The sequence below is a fragment of the Halichoerus grypus genome, chromosome X (genome assembly GCF_964656455.1).
Source record: "Halichoerus grypus chromosome X, mHalGry1.hap1.1, whole genome shotgun sequence".
Lineage (NCBI taxonomy): Eukaryota > Metazoa > Chordata > Mammalia > Carnivora > Phocidae > Halichoerus > Halichoerus grypus.
The window spans coordinates 126853824-126879312 of record NC_135727.1 but is presented as its reverse complement, the minus strand read 5'-3'; the positions used below and the strand labels follow the sequence as shown (position 1 = coordinate 126879312).

The 25489-nt window shown below is 44.8% G+C and overlaps 1 protein-coding gene across 1 annotated transcript in view; it reads left to right on the top strand.

The window, feature by feature from the left end:
* Nucleotides 1–25489, top strand: part of LOC118532997 (uncharacterized) — a 541221-nt gene that overhangs the window by 266695 nt on the left and 249037 nt on the right. Inside the window, exon 4 of the mRNA XM_078064053.1 lies at nt 12642–12866. Coding sequence (XP_077920179.1) covers nt 12642–12750 — 109 coding nt within the window. The 3' untranslated portion in view covers nt 12751–12866. The remainder of the gene's footprint in view (nt 1–12641; nt 12867–25489) is intronic.

Below are 25489 nucleotides of genomic sequence, written 5' to 3'. Positions count from 1 at the left end.
CGTCCCTTTCCCCCAAGCAGGGAACCACCGTGCGCTGTCAATGGTACTCCTTTGCCCGAAGAGGAGACTCGTGGACTTTGTAGAACTGCCTAAAACCTGGGATTCATGAATTCACACATCTCTCCTGGCGGTCTCTGGAACACAGTGGACCTGTAGCGAGGAGATGAGACCTGGGGAAGAATGGTCAGGGGCATGCAACCCTGCTGGCTTTGATGATGGAGGAAGGGGGTCCATGAACCAAGGATGCAGCCAGCCTCTGGAAGCTGCCAACGCAAGGACACGATCCTCCCCTGGAGCCTCCAGAGGGAACCACAGCCCTGCTCACACCTCGCCTTCAGCCCCTGAGGCCTGTGTTGGCCTTCTGACCTTCAGGACTGTGAGATAAAAAGGGGGCGGGGGGGTTGCCTCTACATTTGTGGTAATTAGTTACAGCTGTGATAGAAAATGAACACGTCTCACTCATTAGTTCAAAACACATTTTTGAGTGTTGGATAAACGAGACATGGTACCTACCCTTTTAATTATGTGACGGAAATGCTGTGGGATACAGAAAGTCCTGTGTCCTCAATTTGGACAGTGGGAAAAGACGGAACAGAGGAAGAGTATTTTTCACTCAGACCATCAGGAAGTTGCCAGGAGGAGAAGAATGAAGTTGTTCCTTTCCTCTTCTGATGCACCCGCAGCACAGGCTCATTCATCAGTAAGTGCTGCATAATCAGGAGTAGGTTAGTGTAGCACACACCGAGGCCCCCATGAGTATTCTTTCTAGCCGTCTCAGCAGCCGTGTGCACAACCTCTCTCCCCGTGCACAGCTTCCGACCTCACGGACCTGCGTCTCCTGCGTCTCCCCACCCGAGGGCCTTCTGCGGCTGCTGGAAGCATCCCTGGCCCACGGACGTGCTGGGGAGTGCAGCCCTGCTCAGCCGAGCTCTGACTCTGGCGGTGGATTAATGGTGGATAAATTGTCCTTGTCCTCCACTCACGGAAGACAGTGCTGACGTGTGGTCTCTTGGCCTTGCAGAAGCACCCACCAACACAACGATTATTCGCAATTCTGAGTGTTTAGCCCTGGTGTGGCGCCTGTGAAACCAGAAGACCTTATTCCTTCGTATCCTTTGGTGCCTGCAAAACATACTGCAAAAGTAAACAAATAAAACCCCACTAGATACCGTGTAGGAAGTCACAGTGTGCCAGTGGATTGGGTCCTGTAGAAATCCTTTGCATGTTCCCTAAACACAGAAACACTTCTGTCCCTGAACGTAGCACCTGAGGGAAGGCAGTCCACCGAGGCATTTCAGCCAACGCCCCACAGGGCCACCCAACCCATTTCAGGAAATGTCAAACTAAATGCCGAGATCCTGTTGATTGATTGAATGATCCAGAAACCATAATTAAGGTTTTACTTTTATAACCTATTGGTTACAAGCAGAAAACGCAATGGTTATATGGGCTCTGAAAATAAATTTCAACAATACTTATAGAACCCCCAAACTAAAGTCATTTTCCATATTTCTTTGCTACAAGGCAGAAGTATTTAATTGTCTCTTACAAGACAATTGCCTATCCCTCAAATTCTTATAGATTTACAGACAAGAGTTTCCAACAGCAACACTGTAATTTGTTTTTGAATTTCAGTGAAGAGCAGATGTTCAGATTTCATGATAAATGCACATAAATATACAAGCTAATTTTATACCATGCCAGTCTTTTGAAATGCAGATGAAATAATACCATTCCTCTTGTTCTTACAGATTTTATCCCTTCTACACGTTTTTCATGATCTCTTGACTAATGTGTACAGTACATGACATCACTTGGAGACAGAACCTTACTAAGAACTGAAACCTAATTATATTTTTTTGTTTCCCTTATATTTTATGTTTATTTTTTTTATTTTAAATCCAGTTTAGTTAACATACAGTATTATATCAGTTTCAGATGTATAGTATAGTGATTTAACAACTCTGTATATTACTCAGGGCTTATCACAAGTGCCCTCCTTCATCCCCATCACCTCATCCCTGTTTCCGCCCCCCACCTGCTCTCTGGTGACCTTCAGTGCGTTTTCTGTAGTTAAGAGTCTGTTTCTTGGTTTGTCTCTCTCTTTTTAATTTGTTCATTTGTCTTGTTTCTTAACATTCCACATATGAGTGGCCTCATATGGTATTTGTCTTTCTCTGACTGCCTGATTTCGCTGAGCACCTAATAATAAATTTTGAACTTTGGAACAGTATGAGTAATCTTCCTGTCTTCTGGCGGTACCAAAGTGGTGTCAGTCCCCCTGCTTGTTCATGGAGCCTAGTATAAACATTATGTTTCCATTTCTGTTGGAATACTAAATTTAAAACACAGACCAGTGATTTTAATGCATCTTTTCATTGTCTTAAAAATGACATGATACACCTGTTACCCGTGTCAGAAAATGGCATAGATTATCCCTGATGAGATGACTATATTTATGATGGAGATCAATTATACTATGAACATTTGTATCCGTTTTAATGACCAGAAAAGCATATATTTCACCTTAGTTTTCTTAGTGCTGATGGTCATGACTTAGCACTAATAGCACAAGAAATCTTCCCCAAATGCCCCTGACCTTTGCCCTCTGCAAGTGGAGTGGGGGATCTCCTTCTATGAATGATGCTTGTGAAGAAATGCTCTTCAGCCTGTAGTCTTCCTGCCAAAGGTCGTGTGAGCAGAAACCCAGAAGTGTGCGTTTCCTCGCCTCCTGTACCCAGCCCTCTGTGGGCAGCCACACATCTCTGACCTTACCTGGGAGCGCCGCTGCCCGCTGGGCTGAGCAGCTCCTTGCAGGGGGGACTCTCTCTTCCTGACAACATCTCCCTTCTAGGGCACAGCGCTCATCTTAGGTATTCTGACTCGGACCGTCTCAGCTTGTGCTCAGTAGGACCCCAGGGAGACCTCCGGGCATGCGTGCTAGTCCAGAAATGAAGCCAATTAACAGCACGGGACAGTTGGATGTCCATAGTGTCCTTCTTCAGTTTTCCCTCCCTCCCTCCCTTCTCCTCCTCCTCCTCTCACTCTGTCTGTCTGTCTCCCTCTTTCTCTCTCTAGAGAATCTATGATATAATCTGTCATCTTATCTATCTTACCTATCCTCTACCAGCAGACATGATAGAGACACAGACTTCTAAAGGGTCATTTTAAAGGACTGTTTGTGTATTAAAGGCAATTTTATTGAGTGAGTAATAAGCAGATGATTTCTCATCAACGATTCTTCTTTTAGTTATTAAAGTTGGTTAAAGACCAAGTGTTATGGACCAAATGTTTATCCCCCCCAAATTCATATGTTGAAACCTAACCCCCAATATGATGGTATTTGGGGGTGGGGTCTTTGGGAGGTGACCAGATCATAAGGGAGAAGCCCCCATGAATGAGGTTAATTGAGAGAGACCCCAGAGAGCTCTCTTGCCCTTCCACCATTGAGGACAGAGCGAGAAGAGGACCCAAACACAACCATGGTGGTATCCTTATCTCAGACCTCCGGCCTCCAGAACTGAGGGGAGGAAGTGCCTGTTGTCTATAAGCCTCCCTCCCAGCCTATGGCTTTCTCTTACAGCAGCTTGACCTGAGACACCAGATTTCTCTGTGTTTAAGGAAAGATGACATGCTAATTATAATTAAGAAATCTGAGTAAGTTCAGGAGCAGAAGGTAAATGACAGAACCTCTGTAAGAGAGAAGTTTGATTCCAGATGTAATAAACACCTGTTGTTTAAAGGAACGGTGACAAGAAGAGCGGAATGTCTGCCCACCTTACTCTGGAAGGCCGCTCACTGGCAATAGCGAGCTATGAACAATGCTCTTCTGGATTCCCTCCCCCAAACACAGTCCAATCTGGATTCCCTCCCCCAAACACAATCCAGTCTGGATTCCCTCCTCCAAGCACATTCCAATCTGGATTCCCTCCTCCAAACACAATCCAGTCTGGATTCCTTTCTCCAAACACAGTCCAGTCTGGATTCCCTCCTCCAAACACAATCCAGTCTGGATTCCCTCCCCCAAACACAGTCCAATCTGGATTCCCTCCCCCAAACACAGTCCAGTCTGGATTCCCTCCTCCAAACACAATCCAGTCTGGATTCCCTCCCCCAAACACAGTCCAATCTGGATTCCCTCCCCCAAACACAGTCCAGTCTGGATTCCCTCCTCCAAACACAATCCAGTCTGGATTCCCTCCCCCAAACACAGTCCAGTCTGGATTCCCTCCCCCAAACACAGTCCAATCTGGATTCCCTCCCCCAAACACAATCCAATCTTATTGTCATAACAATAGTGCTACAGCTTTCTTTGCTGCTTGTGTTTTCACAAATCAAATTTTAAATTTGATTTTTTTCTTCAGATGATGAGCTGCGTGCATATTATTACATCTAGTATAAACATGGAATATCAGCCAAGTCCAAGTCAAATTAGATCATCCTTGGCACCTCTTTATATGAAATGTTATGTCTATAAGCTCATCAAAAAATAACATCCAGTTCCATATGACAAGCATACGTTCCTGCCTTAATCATCTCTAGAGCTTTGTCACTTCCAGTTACCAGTGATGGGACAGGGAGCCGCGGTACATGATGTCACGGACAAAAACCCTAGCCAAAAATGACTTGTGAGAAAGACATATGGAGAAGACTTTAGATTTGGAACTAGTTCCAGCCTATAAGCTATTTCTTCAAACCATGTAGTTAGCCTAGATGGGGTACCTTTGAAACAGAGTCTCTGGAGCCTGTCAGAAGGTCATAAGCAGCTGTGGGCAACATGTCATAATACTGTCTCTCAATCGATGTGGACAAACACTAAGAAGGAAAAATGCTGGAGGCTGTCATAGTTTAAGCAGAAATGAGTTTTTGTGTTTATGTGTAAGTTATTTACTTGATAATAGAATACAATGCTGGATTCCCATATCAGGAGTCTGAACTCTTTCTGTATGCATGGGCACTAGGTAACTTCTCCATTTCAAGGGATCCTGCTGTGAATGTTCCCGTGGAGGAAGAACTCATTCTTTTCTGTGAAGCATCAGTCTCGTTTTCAGTAAACTTGGGTTTGTGTTCCTGTATTTAATCTCCTTAAGAAAGAACTACTTCAGACATTAATTTGACTTTAAAATGTAGCTCAAAATCATTTTCCTATTCGAAGAATCATGACTTTTAGTTTGCTAGATATCGCAAAGAAACAAACCTCTCTTTTGTCAAGAGGGAATCATTTTAAAGATGAGAGATTGGTGGTTTTTGGCCAGTTTTGAATGTAGTGGAACTTGTAGATGGAAGTCCTTACCCTGGAGGTTTTCCCTCCCAACCCTGCCTGCAGACCTGCCATCAGGCCTGCATTTTGAAAGTGTGCGCGTGGGTTTGTCTGTCTGTGAACATGGTCTTATCTGTGAACATATAAAATAAGTACACTGTTATCGGCAGTGGTCTCACAAACGCTCCGAACTTTTCAACACAGGGTGTAATGCTCGTGCAGGAATTAGATTTACGGCAATACTAAGATGTGTACATGCCCAACGGAATGTATCACAATAGCTTGTAGGCTGGAACGAGTTCCAAATCTAAATGTCTGCTGGTCACTAATGTGGGTGTGCAGCGCTGGTTCATACGCTTGCTTTATTAAAAATCAAGAGAGAGTAAGAGGACTGGGAGTTGGCTAGCCAGCAGAGAGTTTGTGTAGAGCAAAATCCCCCTCTGTCGTACTCATCAGAACAAGAGAAACTTGCCGCTCGTGAGTTAATTGTATCCTTGTATTCATAAAGATTCAGTCTCGTACTGGGCTCCGTAGAATATACGCTTGATAGTTGTCTGACCTTAGGTATGTACATTGCTGATTTTTTCTTTTTGTAATTCTGTAATTTTGAAATATCTTTAGGACCCTGCCTGAAGTTATTCTACATTTGATACTTCACTCGCTCGTCTGGGATTTAAATTCTGTAGGTTAATACAAAATTCAAAACTTCTCACTCTAAGACATATCAGTAAATTAAAATCAGTTGTTTTTAAAATATAGGCATACATATAGAGATGAGCTCTCCTTCTCTGTCTCTGATCTATTGGTTTATCTACATGCACATATCTATCCACAAAGAAGCACTTAAACCCAAACAATGGGTCACGCATCTAAACAGTTTCAAATGACTTTATTACAAGCAAAAGTGAATCCTATTATTCTCAATAGAAATCCTGGTAAGACTTGGTTCAGTGGCATGAACTTCCACAGAAGATTGTCTCCAGGATCAGAGAATAGCCAAACCTCACCTTGATACACTCCTACTGGAAGTCTTCTCTGCTGTCTGCGTATTCTCTCTTCTGCGCAACTTGGACTTGCCAAGGGACAGTAGAACAACACCTCTCCCCGCTGCCTAAGCCTTTCCGGGACTTGCCATCATGTGCAGGGCGAATCCCAACCATGCTGGCATCATGTGAGAAGTCTGCAAAACCGAGAAGAGTCTGTTTAGCTGTTTCTTGTCTCTAGCAGAACCTCCCCCGTGTCCCCCTCTTCTTGCCATGTCTCCTATCACCTTCCCCCGAGGAAACCAAGAACGAGATGGAAATTCCAAACACGAGAAGACTCCTGAGACATGTTCATCAAATTGTTTCCTGTATCTGGGATCTTATTCCATTCTCTTCTTGGCAAGACCCTACCAAACCCAGCTCAAGGTCACCTGACCTTGTTGGAAGCACCTTTAAACCCAGTTAGTCACTATCCGCTCAGTCCGTAACATTTCATACGTTAAGGAGTGAATATTTCCCTCCTTACTTGGTAGCATTTCACAGCAGGGCAAGAATTTCAGTTAGACTCATATGATGTATCTATGTCTACAGTTCTATTGGTTTTGTGTCAAATAAACTGAATGATGAAATTGATTGGATCATCACGCTGCATGTGATACAAAAGAGAAGAGCAGTAAAAGTTAATATGGTATTGACCTCTTGAATGAAACTTTTCTCACCGTGAAATAAAGCCCAATTATATCATAATCCGATTTCACAGAGCTGTCATATTTTAACTTAAATGAACCACTTTATATTGCATTGAATAAACTGTAACAGCGCAAAATGTTACATGACATACTATAGGTTTCATTTCTTTTTTCCTAAAAAAAAAAAAAAAGGCTATAAATATGTATCACTGGCAGGACTCGCTCATGGATTAATGGAGTAGGGCTTATCAGCAAACTGCCGTATGATTCGAGGGGCAGACAGAACAAGCTCCATAATATATACATTTTCCTTGTCAGATGAAATCCCACCCACATTTTTGAGTCTTCCTGAGTACATACTGGCCTTTCTGTTAAAATTCCAGTATGTGTGATGACCTTGTTAAACACAGAGCCAGAATCTGAATGTATAGGGGACATTCTGGCTCACTGAGACAAGGATTTTTTCACTTTTATCTTAAATCCTGAAGCATTTTTATAAACTGGCATATTGGGTAAAACCCTAATGGACAGACATATAAAAACAGAGCTGGTCACATTGAATCAGAAGGGCCACTCATTGTCTTCATGTAGAGGACTGTATGGATGGTACCCCTGTTTGTTTCTCAGAGTCCATAGTCTCTCATGGTTCATCTCTCCCTCCGATTTCCCCCCCTTCATTTTTCCCTTCCTTCTCCTAATGTCCTCCATGCTATTCCTTATGTTCCACAAATAAGTGAAACCATATGATAATTGACTTTCTCTGCTTGACTTATTTCACTTAGCATAATCTCCTCCAGTCCCATCCATGTTGATGTAAAAGTTGGGTATTCATCCTTTCTGATGGCTGAGTAATATTCCATTGTATATATGGACCACATCTTCTTTATCCATTCATGTGTTGAAGGGCATCTCGGCTCTTTCCACAGTTTGGCTACTGGGGACATTGCTGCTATGAACATTGGGGTGCATATGGCCCTTCTTTTCACTACATCTGTGTCTTTGGGGTAAATACCCAGGAGTGCAATTGCTGGCTCATAGAGTAGCTCTATTTTTAATTTTTTGAGGCACCTCCACACTGTTTTCCAAAGTGGCTGTACCAACTTGCATTCCCACCAACAGTGTAAGAGGGTTCGCCTTTCTCCACAACCTCTCCAACATTTGTTGTTTCCTTCCCTGTCCATTTTTCCATTCTAACTGGTGTAAGGTGGTATCTCAGTGTGGTTTTGATTTGGATTTCCCTGATGGCTAATGATGATGAACATTTTTTCATGTGTCTGTTAGCCATTTGTATGTCTTCTTCAGAGAAGTGTCTTTTCATATCTTCTGCCCACTTTTTGACTTGATTATTTGTTTTTTGGGAGTTGAGTTTGAGAAGTTCTTTATAGATCTTGGATACCAGCCCTTTATCTGTAGTGTCATTTGCAAATATCTTCTCCCATTCTGTGGGTTGCCTCTTTATTTTGTTGACTGTTTCCTTTGCTGTGCAGAAGCTTTTTATCTTGATGAAGTCCCCAAAGTTCATTTTTGCTTTTGTTTCACTAGCTTTTGGAGATGTATCTTGAAAGAAGTTGCTGTGGCCGATGTCCAAGAGGTTACTGCCTATGTTCTCCTCTAGGATTTTGATGGATTCCTGTCTCACATTGAGGTCTTTCATCCACTTTGAGTTTATCTTTGTGAATGGTGTTAGAGAATGGTCCAGTTTCATTCTTCTGCATGTGGCTGTCCAATTTTCCCAGCACCATTTATTGAAGAGACTGTCTTTTTTCCATTGCATGTTTTTTCCTGCTTTGTCAAAGATTATTTGACCATAGAGTTGAGGGTCCATATCTGGGTTCTCTATTCTGTTCCATTGGTCTGTATGTCTGTTTTTGTGCCAGTACCATGCTGTCTTGGCGATCACTCCCTCACCCAGTCTTTAGCACAGGAGCGTGCAGAAGAGAAAACTATATGGTTTGACTCTGCTCTCTGCCTTCTTTTTCCACTTTGCCTCTTAATTTAGAGCAGGGGAGAAAAGAATTTAAAGAATGTGGAGATACTGGTTCACTGAACTAGGCTTGCTATTTCCGTGTTCTCTTATGTTGGCAGGTGGTCAGAGCTGACTTTGTGGCAGGTGTTTTTTTTGTTTTTTAAAGACTATTTGAGAGAAAGACACACACACATGGAGGGTGCATGAGTGGGGGCAGGGGCAGAGGGAGAGGGACAAGCAGACTCCCCGCCCAGTGCAGAGCCTGACGTGGGGCTTGATCCCAGGACTCCGAGACCATGAGCTAAGCCGAAGGCAGATACTTAACCCACTAAGTTACCCAGGCACCCGTGTGGCAGGTATTTGAGTGTGAAATGCTGGTCTGCTCCAGAGTTGCCAATGGAAGTTCTTGGAGAGGGACCCATTGAGTCCTCAGCACTGCACAGCTGCCCTATTATGAACAAGCCTTGCTTCCCATTGACCTTTCACGCTCCTGTACCAAATATTCCCCCCCATAGGCTCCTATCGCTGGAGCCGTCTGGGTTTGTACCAGTTGAGCATAAGAACTTCAAGACAGAACAAAGCCTGGTGCCCTTTCTCATTTTCCGTGTAACCTAAGGAAAAGCGTACTCTTCTCACCAAGGTGAGGGATGTAGGCAACTCCACCCAGGCAGCCTGTCCTTGCTGTTGCTATCCAGAATTGCTCTGGCCTTCAGAATTTTCCGGTTCATCAGCAGGCACCCCTCCCTGTGTTCATGTAGACCCTCAAACTCTCAGCAACGTGAGCAAGGCTCCCAGTGGCTTTCAACACACATGGCCCTGCAAACAGGGCAGGAAGAGAAGTCAAGTTCTACAAGTCAGCAGGCATGCAGCTATGACGTAGCATGCCTGTCATCCATCAGTCTCCAGATTTTTTGGAATCACCTTCATATAGGATGAAATACCAGAAGCACTGTCCTCCCTACCTAGTGCCACAAGGTATTAGGGGGATAATAACCCGTTATAAGCAGACGTGCACTGGGGTAACCAAATTCCCTTGAATTTCCAATGTTCCCTTTTTTATGGGCTAGAGGTGGGTGAGTGGGAGATTGTCACAGGACTGCCATCTTTATTGTAAGTAACGAAGAAATGTGTCCCTCTTGTGACTGTGTCCTTCCTGACAGCTGTGCTCAGCCCCATTCAGCTTCTGATACAATGACATTGGCCCATTGCCAAGGACTGTTTTTCATGTCAAGATTTGGGTGAAGGCATTTAACTACATTAACTGAAACATTTTTTCACTCTCATTTAATTATTTAGGCCAACTGACTCCACTATGAATTTTAAAATCCAGTTTTTAAAAGCCTTCCTTATGCCACCTGGAAGCATTTAACTTCACAGAGCTAATAAATTCCAAATTAGTGTAATAAAATTCAGCTATACCCCAACTAAGCAAATTTCTTTTTTAAATTTTTAACGTATCAGGTGCATCTTTTTCAGTGAAAATAAAAATGCTCTGCTTGTCGTGCAGCATGCATTAGGATTCCATCGGACGTAGCCAGGAAATGGAAGCAGAGCTACCCCTACACGGCATAAAAACGGTCACGAGCTTCGGCACGCGCAGTCTCGGAGCTCTGGCTTTGTCCATTTTCCTTCTAGCCAGCGTCTCCTTAAGGAGCCGGCTCCTCTCGGCGACTCTATCCTCTCCTCGACATTGGCTGCCTCTGCCTGTCCCCAGCCTCAGCTCTCCCAGGACTGTCAACAGAGCTCTCCTGAACAGGACCCGTCCCCTCAGAGCCACCGGAGACCTGCTGTTGGCACGACGGCCTTTAAACTTGGCGCTCAGAGGATATTCACATTTACCGTATGGCTTCTTCCAGAAGCCACTGCGTTCCACGGGGGCAGAACCACCTCTGAGAGGTTGGTGCGGCGTGAGGCTCCAGTCCCAACACAAGGACGTATGAGCCGGAAATTCTAGGCATATTATCAGGGAGGTGCTGGCAGAGAGCAACCCCACGCCCCATCACGGGATGGAATCTCAATCTTTCTTTGTGGTCGTCTGGCCCCAGGTGTACCATTTGGATTCTGTTTTCCCTTAGCTGTCGTGTTGTGTTTTGTTTCTCAGTCTGACTCTCATTCTTGCAGCAGGGTGAAATTTTCTTCTGCACAGAGCATCACTTGTTTCTTTTGAAAGAAAGAAGCTGATTATTATTATTATTATTATTATTATTATTATTATTATTATTATTTTGGTGGCCTGAAAGTTCCAGAGGAAAAAATGGGTTGACATTGGTTCATCGCTCAGATCTCCGTGCTACAAGAGAAAAGGAGAGAGGAGTATCCCGACTGCAGCTACGTCCGGATAGGGTAGCTTCCCGTGGGACTCCGTCACACGTACATTTCTCTGCAGTGGACCTGTTCCCCCTGCATGGCACGTGCTGGTTCTCTGAGACGTCAGTTCTCCTCTGCGGACACGGCCAGTTTTCGAAGATCCAGGAAGCGCGGCCTTCTTTTGTTCTAATTTACAGGCCGGCGGTGTGGAGGGCGTGTTGCAGAGTCGTGGTAAGCTCTGTGCATAATTATCTTACGGTGCATTATCCATTCCATTGTCCAGGTGGAGGAATCACGCGCTTCTTTGTCTCTTGATCTCTTCGTTGCAGCAACAGCTTACCCCATCAGAACTGTTTCATAAGCTCCTTCCCGTCAACACTGACCCTAAAACTTTATCCCAGGGAATCTGTTCTCGAATCAGCAGGATGCTTTTTTAGCGTGTAGAAAAGCTGACCTTTCCTAATGGAGCTCTATATTCACAAAGGGAGCCTCTGAATCTCCTTGTGGAAGGTCTGCCGGAAGAAGATGAATCATAGAAAGATGATTTGCATGTGTTCCTTTTTCTCGATTATTTGTTTCATATTAAACTCTATGTGTTTGCTATCCGGGAGTAAAGAAAGGCCACAAAAAAAGTGTAATTTTCATGAGATAAAATTGTGACAGATGGGCAAAAGGAAAACAGACATTTTCTTTAGTGAAAAAGACATTTTGCTTGCAAGTAAAAAGTGATTCTCCTTTTTCTGATGGAAAGAAAAAAGAAACAACCAAAAAAAAAAAAAGGAGCCCGGACAGAAGAGCCCAACTGCTGTCACCCATCTCCGCCGTGGAGAATGCCTCCCAGGACGGGAGTGAGGCCCACACGGCAACCAGCTCTGTGAGCCTCACGACAGAGGAGACCACTTGGCGGGCCCTGAATATGGTCTCTTCAGAGTTCTCATAAATCAAACCAGATTTGCCCAAGATTGGGCATGGGAGAGGCCACACTCTAACAGACCTGCTCGAGAGTGTATTTTAGAGGACTGAATCACGGCAGCTTGAACATATTCTTCAATGTAAACCTTGAATTTAACAGAACCTGCCTTACATTGTTCTAATTAGCAACCTGCCAGGCTTGAGTGTTGATAGGATAAATGGGTCATCTACATTTCATTGAAGTTTTTCTTTTTTTTGAATGAGTGGTTGGGGCATGTGTGTGTGTTTCGCTGTTATTTTGTTTTTATTTCTTCCGTGTTTCTGGCAGAGGATGTTGCCTCCAAATTGCAGATGGTTCCCATCAGCAGACCTCTGCTAATTCATGTTCTTCAGAGGGAACTATTTAAAGAGGTAAATTTCCATTTGAAGGAAAGGACTCTTCCACAAATCTTGGTCCTTAACCTAAAATGAACAGATGTAAACGGCTGCTAAGTGTTTTTTTTTTTTTTCCTCCTGTTTTTCAGGTATTCTGGCATGAAGAGAGTTCTGTGCCCCCAGTCTTTGGAAAGTTTCACGGGCTGGGACCTCCTGTCCGCAGCCAACAATGATGTTTTGTGTCTTCATCCCGGTTGAAGGGCCTGGCAAGCAAACAGCACAGCCTATTCATTCCTGGAGCGATTTTACATATGCGAGACCGAAGCCAAGATGCATGTCTTCTTCCCCCGACGTGCTCGTTCAACCACATTCTGGTAAGTGCAAACACTGAGATGAGAAGTGGGGTTCGGACACACGTTCCTGATCGGTAAGTCTGCCCCTGCTCACATAGCTCCCTCTTTGTTGCAGCTCCATCGTCCAAACGGACATTTCATAGAAGGACACTTGTTTTGTCCGACTGGACTGCCTCCAGTGGGGCCGAGATGGCGTCACCTGCCCCGGGGGTCCTGTTGGCTCCCTCCTGGGGCAGGGCCGCTGCCAGGCTTGACAGAATCCCTCACATTGACTCCCCGACGCCCCAGCCAGCAACCGCAGGCTGCCATCTCATTGGGAAGGGAACTCTAGACCTCTGTGTTTTCACCGGCCAGACCTTCTGAATCAAGCCTATGTCCCCAGCGCTGGCAGCTCCTCAGAGAGCTCTTTGAGAGTTTGAATGGAGGTTCTGGAGAAGTGTCCCTTTCATTTGCCGCAAAGATGAAGCTCACGCCAGTGCGTGTCCCCGACAATGTACAGGTGGGACTGGAAACAGTGCACAGCGTGGGAGGTGGGACAGCCTCCCACCAGTAAGGGATGCACCAGTAAGGGATGAACATCTGCATTCCCCGAGGCGAGAAGGGGCTTTGCGACGTGGGCTGGAGGTGTGCCGATGACCGGTCGCCTTCGGGGTGGCCCCGCTGAGACACAGCCGCACAGGGGAAACGACAGAGAGCCCAAGCAGCTTAGCGTAGCCGTGCCCTTGAAGGATTTTGCACAGAGCTGTTGGTAAAGGACCTGGTGACTCACCCTGGCTTCGGTTGCCCCATCGCGCACAACATCAAAGTCATAGCCAATGCGTGACACGTATTTAGTGGGGGTTTCTCTTTCCAGTTTATCCTCTGCTGATTTAGTAGTTTTTCTTTTCAACATTCCCTTGTTCCAACAACACAGTCACCTTTATTCTACTTAAATTGTACTTGATATTCCATTATACCTTTACCTGCTCTTGGGATCCCGCTTAAATAACGTTTCTTTGCAAAAATTATCAGGAAATGTAATGTCTATCTAACCTGATGGCATAGTATATTAAACAAAATAGAAATTGGGAAATTCTCAGCTGGACCTTCATTTAGTAAATATTATGTAGAAAATAAGTACTTGATGGATGCAGAAGGACACTGACGAGTGACGTCTCTTGCTATGTTTGTTTTTCTCTGAAATAACCCCCACTGTGAAAGGTACAGAACCATGATTTACTGTCTTTTAAATTATCTGCATAAGGGATGGAAAATAATTGTCATTCGGAGAGCAACTCTCATGCTGTGGGCTGGGTCTAGTTCTGCCTCTTGGAGTCCGGCCTGCAATACCGTTGTACAGGATGCAAGTTCTCGCGACAGCCGGGGTCCTCCACTGGTCCCAAAACCGATGCACGCTGCTGCTGGGTAGGGGTCAGTAAAGCTTTCCGTGTGAAGGGTCAGGGAGTAAATAGCTTGGGCTTTGTGAGCCATACAGTCTGGATTTCCGCTCCGCAGCTCTGCTGTCCTAGCAAGCGAGCGTGCGGGGATATGTACTCTGTGAAACGAAACATCGGGGTGCTTGTGCTCCAATAAACCTTTATTTACACAACTCGGTGGGGGGGGCCCGTGCCATAGTTCTCTGTCCCCGGCATGACACCGTGATTTCTCTTTAAAAGAATACCCTTCTGTTTCTGCCGTCCGATCTGGGCACACCTCCCATGTCTGCAGCGTGCTGAGCCGCGGACAAGGGCTCTGCTTCCTCCCATGCTGTTCCTCATCAGTTCCAAAATGGAAAACCGGCTTCGCGAGTTTCTGCCGTCACCGTGCTTCGTGACAAGGTCAGTCTTGTTGTGTCAGACCTTCCCTATCCTGTTCCAAAGTGCCTGTTAAACAAGACGGCATGGTGGTTTTACTGGAGGAAGAAGGCCTTCGGGTGTGATCCCTGGAGAGACCAGAGAGTGAGGACCCCAGGAAAATGCGCGTTTATGGCAAACTCAGGGTGAGTGAGTCAGACCCGGAAATCAGAATCATGAGAAGTGGGTACCGTTGGAGCAAAGTTCTGAAAGGAAAAGAGACGGTTCGTGCCTGCAGGATTTGGGAAAGGGAAAAGAGGGTTGTTCCTGTGCGCAGTTATTATGCTCAGGGGTGCTCCCTACACAGCCCCCTTTCATGTGAATAAACACACTTTTGTAAATTCACAGAATTCAGGGACGGACTTCAGTTAGCCACATTCCTGCTCACACGTTATGCATTTTGAGGTTTAAGCTTTTGCAACAAGATCGAGCTTCTCCGCTAGAGTAATGCGCGGGGGCTGATGGGGTTCACAGTGAGAATGTTCTCTCTGTCCTCTGGTCCGTCTGCTGCGGGGGCAGGAGGGCCTTCCGTCCGCTTGAGGAGGCTTCATGCTGCAAATACCTACTATGGAAATAGATCTGAAATCTCGAAGTCAGGAGGAAACCAAGCCCAGTCGCCCTTTGTGTGCAAACGTGGAGTGGCTTCGTAGGCTGCTTCATTTTCCTTCCATGGTCTCTCCTCGTTGGTATCAAGTAATGCTGCTCTTTCTTTCAGTTTATTCCTTTCAGCATTTACATGCATCCGCTAAGAACCCAGTGTTCTCGGTACCACACAAATCTTTCGTTAAATTCCGTTAAGCAGCACTAATTTAGTGGTTAATGTTTTGTGAGTAGTTGCTAAGTGCTGGGTGAGGCCTTGAGTATGTTCGTAAGTATCTCACTTCATCTCGTGTGTGTAAACACAGGACGGGTACCGTAATGATCGTCGTGCACACGAGGGTAGCAGCTTGCTCAGGGTTCCTGATTGGAATCATGGCTGTGAGTCGGAACAGCTTGACTTTGTGAGCCCAGAGCTGCAGAGCTGATGTCACACTCAAGAGGACTCTGCGTCTGTGTCACAGGACAGATGCAGGGAGTCGCAGAGAACAAGAGAAGCGATGGGTGTCTGTGCTTCTGGTCCCCCGGGTCGTCTCGGGAGCAGAGCGCGAGGAGGCCGAAGCCGTGGTTGGATTTCTATGCGTCATGAGTCACTGCACGGCGAACCGAACAGCTGAGAACACATGCGTCATGTCACAGTTGCCAGGGGTCGGAGCGTGGGTGTGACTTTGCCGGGTCCTGTGCTAGGATCTCACGTGGCTCCGGTCCAGGTGGCAGCTGGGGCTCTGGTGTCCTCGGGAAGCCAGACTCAGGCAGGATCCGCGTGTCAGCTCCCTGACGGTGTTGCTCCAATCTAGCTCCTTGCAGTGTTGGCATCCAGCGCAGAACTGCAAAGCCGACACGTTAACCCAGAGGCTGCAATTTCAGGAAGGAGCCACCGCCGTTTGCTGGGCAGCGAAGCAAAGAGGTTGGGATTCTTGTTTGAAACCTCCAAATTTGTGGTACTTTGTTACTACGCAGTAGAGAGGTAAATGTCACAGCAGTGTGCGTGGAACGAAAAAGCGCAGTTTGGTGTGAAAATAAGCACGTGTAAAGGGATAGGTATCATTATTACTTCCATAAACGTGAAACACACAAAGAACGAGACGTGTTCCATAAAAACACGTGAGCAGATCAGTCACCTGAAGCATGTTACTGTAGTGGCCGATGGCACAGGAAGGGGAGATGGGGTAGGGGTACGGATAAAAGGGAGCACGTCGTAAAGAACAGAGGATCTTCACATGGACCGGTGTGAAAACGCACCATGACCTGAGCACGTGTCCTATAACGGACCCAGTCTTCTGCACCACAGACTCAAGGGGGGAGGGATATATTTGAAACCATTAGTTAATGTATTTTTCTCAGAAGGTAGTTAAAGCCAAAGTAAGCAAAGATACCCCCCCACCACCTTGTACATATGCTTACGCTATGAATAGAATTATGTTGGCGACCATAATCATCGTTATGTGGAATTTTGCCGACCCTAAAAATTTACATTAAAAAAAAAATACTAAAAGTTCACCTTCAGCTTAGTCCCCACCCTAGCCGGTTAGCTCACTGCTTCTCATAGCTGGATGATTACTCTGTACCTTATTAACTGTGCTCCTTTTTCCATGCTGATGCTGTCCCGATTTCTCTGCCGTTCGCCTGGGCAGAAGAGGGCTCTGAGAAGCAAGTGTCCTTATAAACGGAGAGTCTTGAACAATGAACGTGTGTTGGCTAGCGATGAGCGGAGCTTCTCATCAGAAACTCCGGACTCGGAAACCGAGTTCTCTGACCAGGCTTGATTATCCTCACCTATTAAACTCATCACAGCTAGATTCGTTTGTGCATTTGTTACCTTTAATCAGGCTCCTCTCCTTGCATCGTGTTGGGAGAAACCAGGTGAAGCCAAAACGCACATGCCAGGAATCTGAATTGGGTAATGACTGCATCCTTCAAGTAGACACCCTGGTTTCTCATTTTGAACGAGCATAGCCTTCCCAGCACCCTTTGCTCCCCGACGTTGAGTAGAGCGCCGTCTTGAGGTCATGACGTCACCAGCAGCAGACGTCTGAGAAAATGAGTGAACAACTCGAGTCTCTCCTTTCCTGTCCACACAGGAGCTGAGAAGCAATGAATATATTTGAACCTCTCTAAATGCCTTTCGTGTGGAACTCTCAGGAAATATCGTGGCCCCGTCTCCTCATGAATGATGTTTTGGAAACCCAGCTCTTGTTGGAACCCCTGGGTCTTCATAGTTGATGACTTTACCACAGTGACTCATTTACTAAGACTAGATATAAATGAAATAAGACTTAGCCAGGTTCATGTGTGGAAACCGTGGACCTGCAGATGCAACGGTAGATCTTACACACAACTTGTTTGTTAGCTTTAGGGTTTTGACGTGAGGTAGAGGAGGAAGCGCAGATAGAGAGTGCTACCTTCAATCGACAAAAATAACTTTAGCGATTAAAGATATTTTCATTATCAGTAAGCCAGACTTTTCTGTTGGTTTTTCAGATCTGATGTGCGTTCGAGGTGAGAGGAGAAAAAAAAAAAACCCAGATAATAGTCCAGTTTAACATCTCTTTTGATTCTCCGAGAAAATAGTAGGCATTGTGCTTGGCATACACAAGACAAAAAGTAATATGAAAAATGAAAGGTTCTTTCTCCATATAATGTAGTCTTCAGTGGGATGGTTCATATGAAAACAAAGCCGAAGTGATGATTACTCCATGCACTATGTTTAAAGTGAAGAGGAAACATGTAGAGATACATATTCACAGAGAAATTTACTTAAGAAATGGTTTTGAGGGGCGCCTGGGTGGCTCAGTCGGTTAAGCATCTGCCTTCGGCTCAGGTCATGATCCCAGGGTCCTGGGATCGAGTCCCTCACGGGGCTCCCTGCTCAGCGGGAAGCCTGCTTCTCCCTTTCCCTTTGCCTCTCCCCCGGATTATGCTCTTGTTCTCTCTTTCTGAAATAAATAGGTAAAATCTTAAAAAAAAATAAAAGGGAATGATTTTGAGCCAAGCCTGAAATGTAACAAGTTGGCCAGGGGAAATGGGTTTTCAGATGGCAGGAGACATGGCTTCATCAGCCATGGGAATTTGTCTAGCGCTAGACGCTTGGCGGTAGCTCAGTACGTGTGTGGCACAGAACCTAGGGGTGGGCACACGGCAAACAAGAGAAGTACTTCGATAAGGCCCGCTCATGAACGACAGGCTAAGCCATAGTAATCCATGTGCACTTGACGTTTTTTGGCAACCCGCAACCACTGGAGAATTGTAAAGCAGAGCATAGCCCAGTCGTCCTCGCCGACTAGCATGGCTGTTTTATGAGCAGTATGGAGGATGCACTGGAGAAAGAGGCGGGAGACCTGGCTGGCCTGCAACGCAGAAAAGAGACAGCTACAAGGGCTCTGTGTGCATGGACGTGAGAGCACGGACAGCGACCGGCAGTGTAAAATCCAAAAGTACGCCCCCATGTACATGCTCAGGTCTAACTAGTAGGACCTGCTGACTGACTGGCTTTGGAGGGTGAGGAATGTGATCGGCACTAGAGTGGATTGCAAGTGTGTGACGCAGGCCAGAGATGATGAGAAGACCAGAGTGTTGTCTCCTTCCCTTAGCCTGACCCAAGCAGGGGGTACAAGAGGAGGGTGTGTGTGCTGCAGGGATGGCCGCGCAGGGACGCTAGATGTAGGATACCGTGCACGTCAGGCCGCCGTTGGGTGTCCGTGTAGAGATCCCTGGTGATAGATTCAAGTACAGATCTGGAAAGGACAGTGAAGTTCTAAATACACTTAGGAGGCAGGCATGTTGAGGAAGGAGGAGAGACATGTGTGGGCATATCCGTAAATTGTGCGGCAGGATGATGAGAAGAGCAGTCGGGGCCTCAGCTTGTCCAGGCTGGTGATGGGAGACAAAGCACACGCATATCCACAAAGCTGGAGCCGTCAGAGAGAAGGTCAAGGACGGGTACAGCGAACCCCCCGGGGCTGGGTGGGAATGCATTTGCCATCACCAACTCCCCAGGTACTCTGCGTATTCTACCGACGTTACTTTATTCCAGCTTTCTGGGCAAACACTTAATTCTTTTGGTAGGAAATACACTTCTGATGCCGCCACCCATCTTTCCATAAGCTCTGCTCCTGATAGAAAAAAAACAGACTTCGCTTTTCTTGACCCTCACTCCTTAAAACCCGCAAATGCTTGTTTGTTTCTCTGACGAGAGTCTCATGATTATAAATCAAAGGCACTTTGGTCTTCAAACGGTTGTTTCTGCTATATTTAAAAATTCAGCCAGGTAGCCCACAGGATTCCGTATGTTCCGTGCTCTGTTTGACCGTGTGTGTTAAATTCTAAGCTGATGTGGCTTCATATGCACGAAAGGAAGGGGGCACCACTGATTCTTATTTTTTGCAAGTGATTCGTTCACAAATAATTCTTGAGACCTGCCACCAGCCAGACTTTGGACCAGGCAGAAGGGACACGCGATGAACAAGGTAGTCTCGGTTTCTGCCCTCACAGACATCACTGTGTCTAGTTATCTTCTGTGGAATCCCAAGAATCACATGGACATAGTTTGGGTTTTCTCAACAGCAGAACCCACAGCAGGGATTACAGTACCAGTGACTTATTTGACAGGTGACCTCAGGCGAGTGGTGAAGACTTAAGAGTCACTTGACACTCACCTTCCCACCTGAGGTGGCCCCAGGTGACGCTCCGCCTTCTTGTTTCAGCTTGCTCCCTGTAAACAAGTGTGCTTTCTTCAGTGTGTGGGGCGCCAGGCTTTGGAATTTTGTACCTTATTTCAGTGATTTCGCTGTTTAAAATGAGCCCCTGATGCAGTGCTGACGTGCTGTGTAAAGACTAGTAGGAGAAAGGAGACGTGACCCCAGAAAGGGCGAGTTGTCGAATGAATGGTCACATGAGCAACGGAGGCCAGTCCCACTGGAGAATTCTGAGTGTGTAGAACACTCATGCCCCCACCCTGCTGTGTGAGGTGGGAATCAAACCAGAGTGTCTGGGCAGCACGTGGGGCGGGCCTGGGTGTGAAGGACACATGTGCATTGGTGAGGAGTGAGTTCAGTGCCTGAGCGCTGGCGTCTGACGGGTCTGGCTTCCAGCAGAGCGCTGCCTTGTCCGGCTTGTGAAGTTAGAAGAGCCCTGCCGTCCCCTCACCCAATTTTCCTCATCCGTCCCTGGGAGCCGTAAAGGAGAAATGAACTTAGGCGTTCATGGAGTGCGGTGGGCTCCTTGGCCGGCATGTGTAAAGCAATAAATGGTTCCTTTCTTAGCTAATAGGATTACTCCTGACTTGCCTGAAGATCTCATTACTGTCCCCTTCTCGCACAGTTGTACCATTTCCTCATTTTCTGGCATCTCTTGCAAACATTTTTCTCTTTTCCTTACCGCTCCTCCCCTCTGACTTAGTAACAGGGGACTCACGTGTGTTTCCATAGGATGATCAGAGAAAACAGAGGCAGAAATATCGAAGAAACAATGCAGAGGAAAGTCCTGGAACTGTACATGTATATGTATCTGCCCCCCAAGCTGCTGAGAGCTAAGTACGGTGAATTAAAATAGACCCACGTCATGCGCATCACTGTGAAATTTCTGAGCACCCAGAATAATGGAAGCCTGCAGTTCATCCTCATTGTTCCTGGATTTTGTATGTGTGCTGAAGTGGGTGTGTGACCCCCAATCAGTATTCGCTGTGCTTTCAGTTACCTGCGGACGCGTACGGTGGTAAAAAATGCGTGTCAAGTGACTCTCACTTTTTCCAGCTGAGGTCAGACGGGGCAGCGCTCCGCCTTCCTGTCGCAGCTTCCATCCTATAACCAGGTACCTACACTTGCGGTCGATTCAGCCCCATGTTTTGGCATTTCTGTGCTTTCCACAGTGATTTTGCTGTGGAAAACGGCCCCCAGGTGTGGGGCCGACGTGCTCTGCAGCATTCCTGAGCACGAGAAGGCTGTGGTGTGCCTTATCGGGCAAATAACTGTGCCCTGTCGGCCTCATTTCGGCAGTCACAGTGCTGCTGGCTGTGAGTTCGACGTTCCTGGATCAGCAATAGATCGTAAGTAAAGTGTCTTTAAACAGAAACACAGATAAAACAAGGTTCTGTATCGACCGGTTGATGAAAATGGGGTGAGCAGAGGCAGAAAGCAAGCACCGTATGTCCCCGTGCAAGCCGTTCTGCAGAACTTGCAAATCCGTGTGCACGGAGAGCGTATGGAACGTCACTACCATGAATAATGAGAATTGACGGCATAGATATTTTAAATCCAGACAGGAAGAAAAGAGAAACAAAACAAAACTTACAAGAGTTTTCGTAGCCAGGACTTCATCGCGAAACACAGTACCTGCCGCGTTCTGAATGACAATGATGCTCAGATTATCTTGTAATAACCCACCGAGGCTCTTCATCAACGATCCGGACAGAGTGATGAATCAGGTGGTTCTAAGGTTGCGTTCATGAGGTCGCTGACGCTTCCGCATTCACTCGCTGGAGGCTTATCCCCTCCTCGGAGCATGGGCTGTACTGAATGACTTGCCCCGCCATCGATGACCAGAAGCAGAGGGCATGGTGTGCGAGTTCAGAGTCCGGCTTATATAAAAGCACCGCAGGTTCCATATTGGTGTTCTTGATTCTCGGGGATCCCCTGTCTTGGGGGAAGCCAGCTGCCGTGTCCTGAGGCAGCCCTGTGGAGGGGCCCCGGGGGTGAGGAACGAAGGCCTTCTGCCACCAGCCAGCAGGGACGCAGCTCTCCTGTCAGCCGCCCTCTGAGTGTGCCTTTGCAGAAACAAATCATTTAATTATAGGCTTAACCCAATTGGAGATTTCGTTCCCTAGATGCATGAGGCTCTAAGAAGTGCTGGTAATCTTGTATTTCTGCAATCCATATCTTTGCACCTGTAACCACGTGAAGGAATTAAAACATTTATCAAAATTATGCATTTTCCAACTCAGTGCGTCAGCCGCCATTTCAGTGTTGCAGTTCCCATTGTTCCATTTTGTCCTAGAAGTGTAACGTGTCTTACTCCTGCAGTTGGTCAGTTTTTGACGGTATGAGTCTAATGTTATCTTTCTGTAGTTCCTCGGTGTACACGGAATAAACACTGTGCGCACTTAGAGAGGTGTTGTGCGTCCAGGAACTTAGCAGTCATTAGAACATGCCTCTCCAGCGGGTACCGTCTGCCCGTTCTGAGATTCACAGCTCACAGACAAGTCTCTTTGGAGACCTGTTTCTTCTCAATTAATGTTTTAAATGAGGCATAGCCTAGAAATGATATTAAATTATTAACGTGTGTTGGTTAGGAAAACACATTTCATGAAAGAAAGCAATTTTTTTAATAACATGCGTAAACAAATCTTAAAACACCTCTCTATTTTTATCCTTTCTGCCAAATCCCAAGGATGATTAAGAAGTCTCTAAGGGGGAAAGTGTTGTTTTTAACAAAGGTGACAAAGTAAAAATTCTTTTATTTGGGGTTTCTTTAAATTTTCTGTAGTGATTCTTTTCCCTACTGATCATACACGTTCTTTTTCTAATCTGACAGTTGACCTTGCTTTTTGGTTTCTTCCTTCGGATCCAGGGAAGCCCGGGGTACTGCATAGCAGCATACCCAATACACGCTACTACCGCGTGTTTGCCATTGCCTTGAAGGACAAAATCGTTGTATTCACAGTCAAAAAAACTCATTCTTTATGCACTAGGGTATCATTCCAGCAAATACATCTTAATAATTTCTGAGGGGACTGAATCACTTCCCATCTCTGGATTTGGGAATACGTCCGTAGACTTTTTGCTTGACCTCTTGTCATCAATAACTTAGAGGTCAATAAAACAGATGATTTTTTATTTTTTTAAAGATTTTATTTGAGAGAGAGAGAATGAGAGAGAGAGCACGAGAGGGGGGAGGGTCAGAAGGAGAAGCAGACTCCCTGTTGAGCAGGGAGCCCGATGCGGGACTCGATCCTGGGACTCCAGGATCATGACCTGAGCCGAAGGCAGTTGCTTAACCAACTGAGCCACCCAGGCACCCCTAAAATAGATGATTTTTTAACTATGTTGTCCATTCTCCCCATTTTTCCATGACTGCATATTGGCAACATATAACATGTTGAATTCTAGTTGTTAAAATTTTAACTGTGACTTCAAATTGAATACTAACCAGGTTTTGGAACTACCCATGCTTGCATCATAAATTTGCCATTTTCACGTTAATCACCATTATCATAATACATGTGGTAAATGGCACTTACGGAAAATGTTTTGTTTTGTTTTTTAACTTTAGATGCCTGGGAAATAATATCTCCACCTGCTTGCTACTTACTGTATTCTTCTCCACTAATTACAGTGTCTAGAAATTTAGAGTCCCCCTTCTGTTCCTGCTACAGATAAAGAGACAGCCTTACAAATGGAGATTCCTCTAGTACAAGTAAATTTCTCTTACAAAAGGGCTACTTCTACTGGGTTTTTGTTTTGTTTTGTTTTTAAGATTTTATTTATTTACTTCTACTGAGTTTTCAGAGCTTCTCCTGTGTGTGCTGTTTCTTAGCAATAATGAGCCTCCTCAAGATAACCCTTAGGTAATCACATAGACATTATAGGGTGTTATCAGCTGCTCCCCTTCAACCCATTAGAGACCACAGAAACCAGTGCCTGAAACTCTTACTTGCAGAGAAAGATGACTCCAGAGAAAGCAGGAAACCTGCCCTGGATATGCCATGAATTACTGTAAGCTGTCGACTCGTTGCTGTTTTCATACTATAAGCTACCTGTCTTTTAGTAAACCCTCTAAGACACGTATTCAACATCAAAGATCATGTTAAAGACTTAATCTGTAAGTCAGAGGAGTATCTGAAATGTTAATTTTTTTAGCGCTTAAGATGAAATTTATTGAAAAAGTTTTCTGTAAGAATGACTCTAAAAATATGTGAGTTTAAATGCAGATTTAATGCATACTTACATGCACACTTAAATGCATGATCCTTCAGCTTCATTTCTTCTATTTTTTTTTACCTGTCTCAAAAAAATAATAATAAAAATTAATTAAATACAGTGGGCTCAACAGAGCATAATATTATGCTAAATGAATTTTATGTTTAGGGAATTTTAATTTAAAGGAGGAATTTAGGCAGAATAATTTGATGGTAAAACACTTTGACTCTGATAAAGCAAAAGCAGTTGATGAGCCATCATGATAGGAGAAACAATTTAAAGTTCTGTCAAAGACAATGAATTTTTGTACAGAATTTCTTATGTAGCGTGTTTCAAATTGTCTTGGGTAGAAAGTAAGAATGTTCCCTTGAAAAATCAATTATGCCCACCTCAATAGAGTGATAAACAACTTTAAAAAACTTAAATTTTTTCCATTAAACATGAGGTTTATTCTTAAGAACTTGAAGATATCTCATAAAAATGATTTCTTTCTGAAATCTGTGTGAATTACTATCAAGGGCAAAAGCCTGCGTGGCTCTTTCTCTCTTCTTTACATAAGAGAAGAGGTTCACCATTAGTGAGGTCTGCCTTTAAAAGAAATAGAATATCAAGAACAAAAGAGAAATCCCTTCCAAATAGTTTCTAAAGTTTTCTTACAATCCATTTGAGTACTAGTTTCTAGCTCTTTTTGATTATAGAGGCACAATATCAGCCTTTTTTTTTTTTACTTTTTACTGAAAATGCTTTCAGAACCTCCTTCCTTTTTATTACCACTATCAAAACTCTATTTAAAAATATATATATATTTACATAAATATATATATATATATATATATATATATATATATATATATATATTTAGTGAAAAAAATTAAGGAGCAAAAAGTAAAAAAGAAAAGAAAATATGGAAAAAATAGCTAATGTATGTCACAGCAATAAATGTAAATGAGATAAATTTATCCACCTATTCAAAACAAAAGATTCTCACACTTAGACGCATGCATACACACACACACATACACACACAACTTAAAAGATTTCAGAGAGTAGAAATAGTAACTACTACCATCTCTTCACAAACAATAAAATGAGAAATCAATAACAAAACAGAAAGTTTTAAAAAGTCCGGAAAAATAAAAGTTAAAAAAAGTCAAACCAATTAACTGTTGAGTAAAAGAGGAAATAAAAACTCAAAATATATAGAAAATGACATATTTTATTGGGGGTGGCTAAAACATGCTCAGAAGAAATTCATAACTTTCAATAATTAGTGAATAGGAAAGAAAAATATGTAAAGAACATT